Source organism: Salmo salar, chromosome 25, assembly GCF_965601325.2.
Source record: "Salmo salar chromosome 25, fSalSal1, whole genome shotgun sequence".
Classification (NCBI taxonomy): Eukaryota; Metazoa; Chordata; class Actinopteri; order Salmoniformes; family Salmonidae; genus Salmo; species Salmo salar.
The window spans coordinates 5,907,501-5,920,276 of record NC_138315.1 but is presented as its reverse complement, the minus strand read 5'-3'; the positions used below and the strand labels follow the sequence as shown (position 1 = coordinate 5,920,276).

At 40.6% G+C, this 12,776-nt stretch overlaps 1 protein-coding gene across 2 annotated transcripts in view; it reads right to left on the bottom strand.

Annotated features, from left to right (window-relative positions):
* dnah7 (dynein, axonemal, heavy chain 7) overlaps positions 1–12,776 on the bottom strand; it is a 279,868-nt gene that overhangs the window by 227,426 nt on the left and 39,666 nt on the right. For both annotated transcript variants that reach the window (XM_082968848.1, XM_045707381.2), the window contains exon 18: positions 8,472–8,839. In XM_082968848.1, the coding sequence (XP_082824974.1) occupies positions 8,472–8,839 (368 nt within the window). The remainder of the gene's footprint in view (positions 1–8,471; positions 8,840–12,776) is intronic.

Genomic DNA, 12,776 nt, shown 5'->3' with positions numbered 1-12,776 from the left:
GTTGATGCCAAAGAGTTCCATTTTGGTCTCATCTGACCACAACATTTTAACCCAGTTGTCCTCTGAGTCATTCAGATGTTCATTGGCAAACTTCAGACGGGCATGTATATGCGCTTTCTTGAGCAGGGGGACCTTGCGGGCGCTGCAGGATTTCAGTCCTTCACGGCGTAGTGTGTTACCAATTGTTTTCTTGGTGACTATGGTCCCAGCTGCCTTGAGATCATTGACAAGATCCTCCCGTGTAGTTCTGGGCTGATTCCTCACCGTTCTCATGATCATTGCAACTCCACGAGGTGAGATCTTGCATGGAGCCCCAGGCCGAGGGAGATTGACAGTTCTTTTGTGTTTCTTCCATTTGCAAATAATCTCACCAACTGTTGTCACCTTCTCACCAAGCTGCTTAGCGATGGCCTTGTAGCCCATTCCAGCCTTTGTAGACCTACAATCTTGTCCTTGACATCCTTGGAGAGCTCTTTGGTCTTGGCCATGGTGGAGAGTTTGGAATCTGATTGATTGATTGCTTCTGTGGACGGGTGTCTTTTATACAGGTAACAAACTGAGATTAGGAGCAATCCCTTTAAGAGTGTGCTCCTAATCTCAGCTCGTTACCTGTATAAAAGACACCTGGAAGCAAGAAATCTTTCTGATTGAGAGGAGGTTAAATACTTATTTCCCTCATTAAAATGCAAATCAATTTATAACATTTTTGACATGTGTTTTTCTGTTTTTTTTTGTTGTTATTCTGTCTCTGTTCAAATAAACCTACCATTAAAATTATAGACTGATAATTTCTTTGTCAGTGGGCAAATGTACAAAATCAGCAGGGGATCAAATACTTTTTTCCCCTCACTGTACACCCTAGCCAAATACATTTAAATTCAGTTTTCCACAATTCCTGACATTTAATTCTACAAAAAATTCCCTGTCTTAGGTCAGTTAGGATCACCGCTTTATTTTAAGAATGTGAAATGTCAGAATAACAGTAGAGAGAATGATTTATTTCAGCTTTTATTTCTTTCATCACATTCCCAGTGGGTCAGAAGTTTACATACACTCAATTAATATTTGGTAGCATTGGCTTGAAATTGTTTAACTTCTTTCAAACGTTTCGGGTAGCCTTCCTGGTGTAACTGAGTCAGGTTTGTAGGGCTCCTTGCTCGCACACGCTTTTTCAGTTTTGCCCACAGATTTTCTATGGGATTGAGGTCAGGGCTTTGTGATGGCCACACCAATACCTTGACTTTGTCGCCTTGAAGCCATTTTGCCACAACTTTGGAAGTATGCTTGGGGTCATTGTCCATTTTGAAGACCCATTTGCGACCAAGATTTAACTTCCTAACTGATGTCTTGAGATATTGCTTCAACACATCCACATCATTTTCCCTTCCTCATGATGCCATCTATTTTGTGAAGTGCACCAGTCCCTCCTGCAGCAAAGCACCCACACAACATGATGCTGCCACTCATGTGCTTCACGGTTGGGATGGTGTTCTTCGGCTTGCAAGCCACCCCCTTTTTCATCCAAACATAACGATGGTCATTATGGCCAAACAGGTCCATTTTTGTTTCATCGGACCAAAGGCCATTACTCCAAAAAGTACGATCTTTGTCCCCATGTGGAGTTGCAAACCGTAGTCTGGCTTTTTTTATGGCGGTTTTGGAGCAGTGGCCTCTTCCTTGCTGAGCGGCCTTTCAGGTTATGTCGATATAGGACTCGTTTTACTGTGGATATAGATACTTCTGTACCTGTTTCCTCTAGCATCTTCACAAGGTCCTGTTCTGGGATTTATTCACACTTTTCGCACCAAAGTACGTTCATCTCTAGGAGACAGAACGCGTCTCCTTCCTGAGCGGTATGACGGCTGCGTGGTCCCATGGTGTTTATACTTCCGTACTATTGTTTGTACAGATGAACGTGGTACCTTCAGGTTTTTGGAAATTGCTCCCAAGGATGAACCAGACTTGTGGAGGTCAAAAAATAAATAAATCATTTCGAAAAGGTCTCATTTCTTTTCATTCTGACTTCAGGCATTCCTGGACCTGTGACCAAAAACAAGCTACGTATGGACAGTACCAAAATAAATGATCTAATGACTTGCCTCCTCGCAAAAAAAAATATGCAAAGCTGGGAAGATTGTATCCCCTATATACATAACATTCTATTGGTTGCAAGAATTTTGAATAGTCATTTTAAATTCAAAATTTGAAGTTTTGAATCATGTCGTTTTGCCTGTCAATTCATAAACCATCGAAAATCTCTTCCCAGCTGTTTTGCAATTTATATGGCACAGCTGTCAGTTTTTTGGTCCTTAAATGAAAATTGTATATATTTTTAATTATCACAATTTTCTTTAACAATTTTTGGTCTTTAATGCAGGGCCGACAGACATGTTCCTTACTTTTTCCCCCTTCCAATTGCCTCTTCCATTTTTGTGGTAATTCTGCAATTAGTTGGTTGTAATTTTGGGTAGAGCAGACATTTCCATATGTCTGATTGCTGCATGTGTGACATAACTCCACCAGTCCTATTGTGGATGGACAAAATCAACATGCGTATGATTGCGCACGCACGTGCCTGGTCTAGTCAGTATGTAAGGGACTTCTTAGATGGGGGGGGCTGGTTTTGTGGCTGTTGGACTTCCTGAGGCAGAGGTCAAAGCAGGTCAAGGTGGGTCCTCACGTCTCGGACATACGCACCACCAACATAGGCTCCCCACAGGGATGTGTTTTATGCCCACGCCTATACATCTTGTACACTAATATTTGGGATCTTTTAATGTTGACTCTGTTTTACAAATCTTTCATTGAGAGTATTTTAACTTTTTGAATTGTTTGTTGGTTTGGCAATTCCACTATCAGTTAGAAAAATATGCTGAGAAGGATTATCACCACAGCAAGTAAGGTATTGGGAGTCAAACAGACCTTTAAGGTCAGGGCCCCCCAGCAAAGCTCACAAATTTATTTGAGACACAAGCCACCCCCTGTACCCGGACTTTGAGCTACTCCCCTCTGGGTGCAGTTATAGGGCACCCCCCAGCAGGAAAAACAGGAACTACACAATAATTTGTGCTAGGTGTGATATCCCTCCTAAACAGCTCGGGCTAATGTTCCTATCAACTCAGTAAGGCCAGCAGGCTAGTCTCTTTTTATTAGTATGTACTGTAACTGTTATGCATGTTATACTGTCAATTTGGTTTCTACTGTATTTAAACGGCACTTTAAACGTGTACATGATACTGCCACAAAATTTCCCCATGCAGACAATAAAGTCAGTAAAGTAAAGTGCCTTCAGAAAGTATTCATACCTAGTGCTGTTACGGTGACCGTATTACCGCCACACCGGCAGTCACGAGTCATGACTGCAGTCAAATTCCATGTGACCGTTTAGTCACGGTAACTAATCTTCCAAGTTTTTCCCCCTGTTCTGAGACATGTGCATGATAATGGTCCATTCTAAATCAAACTAATTTCACACATATTTATTTAGTATATGTAAAAACAAGATAAAATCAAGAATAGTTTGATGAGTGACAATATTAGCCTATCATGTGTGAATTATATTGAATTATATATCATAGTAAGCAAAGAAACAGTGCATGCCTTTTTTTGCAACATTTTCAAATCACCTCATGTAGCGTAGCCCATTGGCCTATATGTTTTGATAAGGTTTGTATTACAACTCAAGTGGCCAAATAACTTCTTAAAATTAAGCACATTAATCTGCTTTACAGCCGCTGTAAAGCCTGCTTAACTGGCATACACAGGCAGCGCGTGAATTTCAAGTTTGGGGAAGATAATTTTCAGCATAAAAATGCAACTTTATAATAAAGTCCATAATCGCATTTGTGGTCACTTTTGAGAATGGTGTTTTCCCGCTAATTGATTGCATTTTGGAACATTCACGCTTATAGCCTACTCCCGTGTGAGCATTGCTGCGTTTACAATATGAAAAATTGCCTAATAGTTTATCAACATTTTAAGCTAAATGTTCTGATCTGTTGCATAAGCCTCATTCCTTTCAAAAGTTTTTGTTGATGAGAGTGGTTGTGTTCATTTGGGATCTATCACAACCCACAACTGTCCCAGACAATGTTTGGAATATTTATTTATCGCACAGAATAGAATAGTTCAATTGTTGTACTATGGGGGATGGTAGATTGACTTGGCTAGTGCTTTTTCTGTTCGTTAGGCCTACTCGTCTTTTCGGGTGATGAAAAGTAAATGTAGACAGTTCTTCTAACATCTTCAATATGCGCCTCGGAAAGACAGACACCGATGTGTCTGTCTTCACTTGTAGCCTACTTCAGAGCTGAGATAAGATTCCTGTGAGAAGAAACCGATCAAATGACGGGCATTGGCTAATAAGAATTGAGATATCTGAGAGAGCCATGTGAGTGAGAGGTGCTTCGGAACATGCAGCCGGGAGAAGGGAATTCTGATTATTAAATTCAGCCCAAGGGCACAACGGCCACTGAAGGCATGTATTTTTTTAGGGGCCATTACGGACACACTAGGGGGATGCTGCCGGGATATTAGAGGCATTATCAAGTGCTTGTCAAATTGTGAATGAGAGACTGATGAAGTGTGTGCAGCCTGTGCAAGAAACAAAGCAGAGCTCATGCCTTTCATGCAACTTTTTTTCAAATCATCAATCGAGTCGCATCATGCACCAACACCCCATAATTACAAAGTGAAAACATGTTTTTCGGAATGTTAACACATTTATTGAAAGTGAAATATAGAAATATCTAATTTACATAAGTATTCACACCCCTGAGACAATATATGTTAGAATCACATTTGGGAGCGATTACAGCTGTGAGTCTTTCTAGGTAAGTCTCTAAGAGCTTTGCACACCTTGATTGTACAATATTTGCACATTATTCTTTTTAAAATTCTTCAAGCTCTGTCAAGTTGGTTGTTGATCATTGCAACACAGTAATTTTCCAGTCATGCCATAGATTTTCAAGTCGATTTAAGTCAAAATTGTAACTAGGCCACTCAGGAACATTCAATGTTGTCTTGGTAAGCGACTCCAGTGTATATTTGGCCTTATGTTTTAGGCTATTGTCCTGCTGAAAGGTGAATTTGTCTCCCAGTGTCTTTTGGAAAGCAGACTGAGCCAGGTTTTCCTCTAGGATTTTGCCTGTGTTTAGCTCTATTCCTTTTCTTTTTACTCTAAAAAACTACCTGGTCCTTGCCGATGACAAGCATACCCATAACATGATGCAGCCACTACCATGCTGGAAATTATGAAGAATGGTACTCAGGGATGTGTTGGATTTGCCCCAAACATAACACTTTGTATTCAGGACATAAAGTTAATTTCTTTACCACACTTTTCGCAGTTTAACTTTAGTGCCTTTTGCAAACAGGATGCATGTTTTGAAATATTTGTATTCTGTACAAGCTTCCTTCTTTTCACTCTGTCACTTAGGTTAGAGTAACTACAATGTTATTGATCCATCCTCAGTTCTCTCCTATCACAGCCATTAAACTCTGTAACTGTTTTAATGTCACCATTGGCCTCATTGTGAAATACATGAGTGGTTCCTTCCTCTCCTGCAACTGAGTTGGGAAGGACTGCTTATTTTTTTACCCATCTACCAATAGTTGCCCTTCTTTGCTAGGCATTGGAAAAGCTCCCTGGTCTTTGTGGTTGAATATGTGTTAGAAATGCACTGCTCGACTAAGGGACCTTAAAGATAATTGTATGTGTGGAGTACAGAGATGAGGACGTCATTCAAAAATTATGTTAAACATTATTATTGAGTCCATTATGTGACTTGTAAGCAAATGTTTACTCCTGAACTTATTTAGGCTTGCCATAACATTTAAGCTTTTCATTTTTGATTCATTTGTAAACCTTTCTAAAAACATAATTCCACGTTGACATTATGGGGTATTGTGTGTAGGCCAGTGACACAAAATCTAAATTTAATACATTTTAAATTCAGACTGTAACATAACAAAATGTGGAAAAAGTCAAGGCATATGTTAGGACCTAGACAAGAGTTGGGTTGTTCCACGAAATCGGTGCATTTTGGACATGCAAACCTTTAAGAAATTAACTTTCAAATATTTGTTCTTTCAACATTAAGTTGCATGAAGGATATGTTTAGCCTATGGAAAAACACCTTTTCCCATCTCAGGGATTAAAATCCTATGAACTAAGAGCATTTTATCTGCACTTCTACCACACTGTCTGTCAACCCTGTTACGGACACTTATGTAGCTAACTACCTAACTATTATTTAAAAGCATGTTTGAGATAAATCCAAAATGTTCTCATTGATCAAGTAGCCCTTGTACAAATAAACTCACATATAATATCAAACTAATAAAGTTAACATTGGGCCTCTAACAAGGTTGACGATTTACAGGGTTGAGGTTTTAGGTGAAAATCGGCCATTACTCCTCATGTGGTGAAGAGAACGGGACTACATGGTGTTCATGAAATTAGTAATTATACATACGTTCCAAGCATAATGAAAGTTAAATCAAAATCCATTTTTCCTAAAGTGAATTGAGCGAACAGGCTTGACGTGTTGAGCTCGAGCACCTCAGTCAAAGATGATAAAACAATTATTAATAGACCAAAAAGAGAGAGAAGACTTACTTCCTTTCCCACCATGCTGTTCAGAGGCCCCAAACAATGTCTCCTGCTGTGAATAATTTAACTTGGTGGAATGGTCCATTATTTTAAAGGGGTAAATTGTTTGCTTTAACGGGGTTGGCCTTAAAATGAGGGACAAATGTAAATACATCACTAATCACATGAATATAAATAATAATCTTCAGAAATTACTTTGCCAAAGCAGCAAAATAACGAAGCCTTTACAATGATGGTGAAATTTGGGAGTAATGTTTGGATTAAGTGGGTTTAAATGTTCCTAGAAGACACAGGGTTTATGAAGGGCCTTTATTCATATTAAAAATCAGATGTATTCAATTCTCCATTGTTGTCAATAAAGGTGGTAATTGGGAGAATATTCAATGTGCACACCGTATCCCCCCCAAAAAATAATTATATGGAAAACAAAAACAAGCAGTTCTTATTGGAACTTCCAGTTTCAGTAAATGTTCTACCGTTTAGTGCCAAATGAATATGACCCAGACAAGTACTGTGTAAGACATATGGGTACGATTCAATTGGAGAATATTGTACAAAATGCACAGTATTTTTTAACTGTAATTTAACCTGTTAGGGCTAGGGGGCAGTATTGACACGGCCGGATAAAAAACATACCCGATTTAATCTGGTTACTACTCCTACCCAGTAACTAGAATATGCATATAATTATTGGCTTTGGATAGAAAACACCCTAAAGTTTCTAAAACTGTTTGAATGGTGTCTGTGAGTATAACAGAACTCATATGGCAGGCAAAAACCTGAGAAGATTCTGAACAGGAAGTGGCCTGTCTGACAAGTTGTTGTTCATCTTGGCTCTTTTTATTGAAGACTGAGGATCTTTGCTGTAACGTGACACTTCCTACGGCTCCCATACGCTCTCAGAGCCCGGGAAAAAGCTGAATGATATCGAGGCAGCCCCAGGCTGAAACACATTATCACGTTTGGATAGTGGCTGGTCAGAGTACTCTGAGACTCAGGCTCGTGCACGAGGGCACGAGATGTTTTTATTTTCTCTCTCTTTGTACGTATACACGCTTTCCCGGTCGGAATATTCCTGGGAGTGCATTCTGACGAAGAACAGCAAAGGTAATAACATTTTTCTTATAGTAAATCTGACTTTGGTGAGTGCTAAACTTGCTGGGTGTCTAAATAGCTAGCCCTGTGATGCCGGGCTATCTACTTAGAATATTGCAAAATGTGCTTTCACCGAAAAGCTATTTTAAAATCGGACATATCGAGTGCATAGAGGAGTTCTGTATCTATAATTCTTAAAATAATTGTTATGTTTTTTGTGAACGTTTATCGTGAGTAATTTAGTAAATTCACCGGCAGTGTTCGGTCGGAATGCTAGTCACATGCTAGTCACATGCTAATGTAAAAAGCTGGTTTTTGATATAAATATGAACTTGATTGAACAAAACATGCATGTATTGTATAACATAATGTCCTAGGGTTGTCATCTGATGAAGATCATCAAAGGTTAGTGCTGCATTTAGCTGTGGTTTGGGTTTATGTGACATTATATGCTAGCTTGAAAAATGTGTGTCTGATTATTTCTGGCTGGGTACTCTGCTGACATAATCTAATGTTTTGCTTTCGTTGTAAAGCCTTTTTGAAATCGGACAGTGTGGTTACATTAACGAGAGTCTTGTCTTTAAAATGGTGTAAAATAGTCATATGTTTGAAAAATGGAAGTTTTTGCATTTTTGAGGTATTTGAATATCGCGCCACGGGATTACACTGGCTGTTGAGTAGGTGGGACGCAAGCGTCCCACCTAGCCCATAAAGGTTAAACTCCTCACCTGTTCACCTAATTTTATACCGCACCCCTCCTCACCTGATCTCAGCCTCGAAGGGCTTGATGAAGGGCGAGCCCCGCATGGTCTGCGTCTTGACAATGTGGTCGTCCAGCAGCATCTGCACTTCGTCCACCGACGACAGGATGGACGTGCCAGTCTCGCGGTAAGGCAGCAGGGCAAAGTCCATGTCGCCCCACTCCAGGGCCATCTTCTCCATGGCCTTTTCCAGCGAGTGCTCCTTGCTGGCCGCCTCGCTGACGCCCTCGAAGCTGGCCAGGTGGGCCTCCAGGCGCAGTGGAAGGAAGCGGGCCACACAGGCACCTTCCTCCGCTGGACGCAGCGGGAAGCCCACCACCGCCGACATGGTGTTCCAGTGGCGGTCACGTAGCCCCGGGTTACACAGCACCTTAGTTGGAGGGGATTTGGTTTATTGTTAGTCTGTGTCATATTCTGTGCCTACATCCTAAATGACCAGAGCCCATAGCTATAGTAGTAGTGCACTACATAGGGAATAGGTTGCCATTTGGGAAGCATCCAGTATGCAGTGTCTTGGCAAAGTGTGGGGTCAATGAGCCTTGGGTTACACAGCACCTAGGGTTACACAGCAACAGCAGCAGGCTGTTTTATCGTGTACTGTATCCTCATATTACTGGGAAATGTATGATGCTATTCTTATACTGTTAAGAACTTGCTGTAAAAGATTAGTGTTGGGTGACATGAGTTGGCCGCTGCAATACAAGGTAAAAGTTATTTGAGATCTAGTGGAAAGTGCTACATGAATACAATCAATTAATCCAGTGTCAGTAGTAGACAGAATAATAATAAATCAGTGCATAAATCATGAGGGTCGGTGTGATGTAAAAGGGCCCTGTTTCCCGAGAGTGATGGAACTTAGGCTTCCAAGTGTTTAAACAATGCATCTTTCCTACAACGACCGAAGACGTAACATGCGTTTCCCAAAACACCACGCACGCAAAGTGAACGGTCGCTAAGTGCGTAGTTGGAGCGTGTATCAATACTGATAGGATCGAAAGAAAAGGAACGCTGCTCTCGGATCAGCTTTCTCTATTAAAATCTTACCTTAACATTATAATTATTTCACAATACTGACAACAAAATCAGCTCCTAGAGAGATATTACCACCTACAGCTGCAAAATAAAATGCACAAAATCACCGATTTGGCACATCATTGTGTATATGTTAGGCTACACATCATGACATACATTGAGATAAATTACAGACAGTAGCAAGTAGCAAAAAATGATTCAACTGATTGAACATAAAATGTATTTCAATATGATTTAACTAGGCCTATAGCCTACTGTTTACACTGAGTGTACAAAACATTAGGAACACCTGTTCTTTCAATGATGTAGACTGACCAGGTGAATCCAGGTGAAAGCTATGATCCCTTATTGATGTCGCTTGTTAAATCCACTTCAAATCAGTGTAGATGAAGGGGAGGAGACAGGATAAAGAAGGATTTTTCAGGCTTGAGACAATTGAGACATGGATTGTGTATATGTGCCCTTCAGAGGGGAATGTGCAAGACAAGATATTACTAAAATAACATCAAAATGTATTGGTCACATACACATATTTAGCAGATGTTATTGCGGATGTAGCGAAATGCTTGTGTTCATAGCTCCAACAGTGCAGTAATATCTAACATTGAACAACAATATACATAAATCTAATAGTAAAAGAATGGAATGAAGAAAAATATAAATATTAGGATGAGCAATGTCGGAGTATATATATATTTATCATGATGTGTGTTTTGTCCTATATTTTTACTTTTTTTAAAATCCCAACCCCCTTCCCCGCAGGAGGCCTTTTGCCCTTTGACAGGTCGTCGTTGTCAATAACAATTTGTTCTTGACTGACTTGCCTAGTTAAATAAAAGGTTAAATAAAATAAAAATATACAGACCCAGTCAAAAGTTTGGAAACCTAATCATTCAAGGATTTTTCTTCATGTTTACTAGTTTATACATTGTAGATTAATAGTAAAGACAACAACACTATGAAATAACACATATGGAATCATGTTGTAACCTAAAAAGTGTTAAACAAATCAAAATATATTTTAGATTTTAGATTCTTCAAAGTAGCCACCCTTTGCCTTGATGACAGTTTTGCACACTCTTGAAGTTCTCTCAACCAGCTTCACCTGGAATGCTTTTCCAACAGTCTTGAAGGAGTTATGCTGAGCACTTGTTGGCTGCTTTTTCAACTCATCCCAAACCATCTCAATTGGGTTGAGGTCGGGTGATTGTGGAGGCCAGGCCATCTGATGCAGCACTCCATCATTCTCTTTCTTGGTCAAATAGCCCATACACAGCCTGGAGGTGTGTTGGGTCATTGTCCTGTTGAAAAACAAATGATTGTCCCACTAAGCGCAAACCAGATGGGATGGTGTATCGCTGCCGAATGCTGTGGTAGCCATTCTGGTTAAGTGTGCCTTGAAATCTAAATAAATCACTGTCAGTGTCACCAGCAAAGCAACCCCACAACTGTCACATCTCCTCCATGCTTCACAGTGGGAACTACACATGCAGAGATCATCCGTTCACTATCTCAAATTTGGACAAATTTGGAGATGGTTGTCCTTCTGGAAGGTTCTCCCATCTCCTCAGAGGAACTCTAGAGCTCTGTCAAAGTGACCATCGGGTTCTTGGTTACCTCCCTGAACAAGGCCCTTCTCCCCCGATGGTCAGTTTGGCCGTGCAGCCAGCACTGGGAAGAGTCTTGGTGGTTCCAAACTTCTTCCATTTAAGAATGATGCAGGCCACTGTGTTCTTCGGGACCTTCAATGCTGCAGACATTTTTTGGTACCATTCCCCAGATTTGTGGCTCGACACAATCCTGTCTCGGCGCTCTACGGACAATTCCTTCGACCTCATGACTTGGGTTTTCCTCTTACATGCACTGGTAACTGTGGGACCTTAAATAGGCAGGTGTGTGCCTTTCCAAATCATGTCCAATCAATTGAATTTACCAAAGGTGGACTCCAATCGAGTTGTAGAAACATCTCAAGGATGATCAATGGAAACAGGAAGCACCTGAGCTCAATTTCGAGTCTCATAGCAAAGGGTCTGAATACTAATGTAAATAAGGTATCAGTTTTTTTTTTATGCAGTTGCAAAAATGTCTAAAAACCTGTTTTTGCTTTGTCATTATGGGGTATTGTTTGTAGATTGCAGATGATTTTTTATCCATTTTAGAATAAGGCTGTAATGTAACAAAATGTGGAAAAAGTCAAGGGGTCTGAATACTTTCTGAAGGCACTGTATGTGCATGTGATGGGATGTATAGACATTATGGATAGTATCTGGATAGAATATTTAGTATATCTGTAGAATACGTAGGACAGAAGAGCATATATATACAGCAGTCGTTTAATAGGGTGGCATTGACTAGAACCCTGTATTTACATATGAAATGAGTAAAACACTATGTAAACTTTATTAAAGTGACCAGTGTTCTATTATTAAAGTGATTCTATGTCTATGTACATAGGGCAGCAGCCTCTAAGGTGCAGGGTTAGTCCTCTTGTCCAGATGGGATAGGGGAGTACGATGGCAATTGCTTCGTCCATGGATCTATTGAGACGGTATGCAAATTGAAGTGGGTCTAGGTGTTAGGTAAGGTAGAGGTGATATGATTCTTAACTAGCCTCTCAAAGCAATTCATGATGACAGAAGTGGGTGCTACGGGGTGATCGTCATTTAGTTCAGTTACCTTTGCTTTCTTGGGTACAGGAGCAATGGTGGACATCTTAAAGCAAGTGGGCACAACAGACTGGGATAGGGAGAGATTGAATATGTCTGTAAACACTCCAGCCAGCTGGACTGCACATGCTCTGAGGACGCGGCTAAGGATGCTGTCTGGGCCGGCAAACTTGCAAGGGATAACATGCTTAAATGCCGTACTCATGTTGGCCACGGAGAACGAGAGCAGCCCGCGTCGATGGCACTGTGTTATCCTCAAAGCAGGCGAAGAAGGTGTTTAGTTTGTCGGGGAGCAAGACGTCGGTGTCCTGGTTTTAGCTGGTAGCTAGTTTTCCCTTTGTAATCTGTGATTTTCTGGACTCCCTGCCACATACGTCTTGTGTCTGAGCCGTTGATATGCAACTCCAATTTGTCTCTGTACTTGTTTGAATGCCTTACGGAGGGCATAACTGCACTGTTTGTATTCAACCATATTCCCAGTCACCTTGCCGTGGTTAAATGCGGTGGTTCGTACTTTGAGTTTTGCGCGAATGCTGCCATCGATCCACGTTTTTTGTTTTGGGTAGGTTATAATAGTCACAGTGGGAACAACATCCCCTATACACTTCC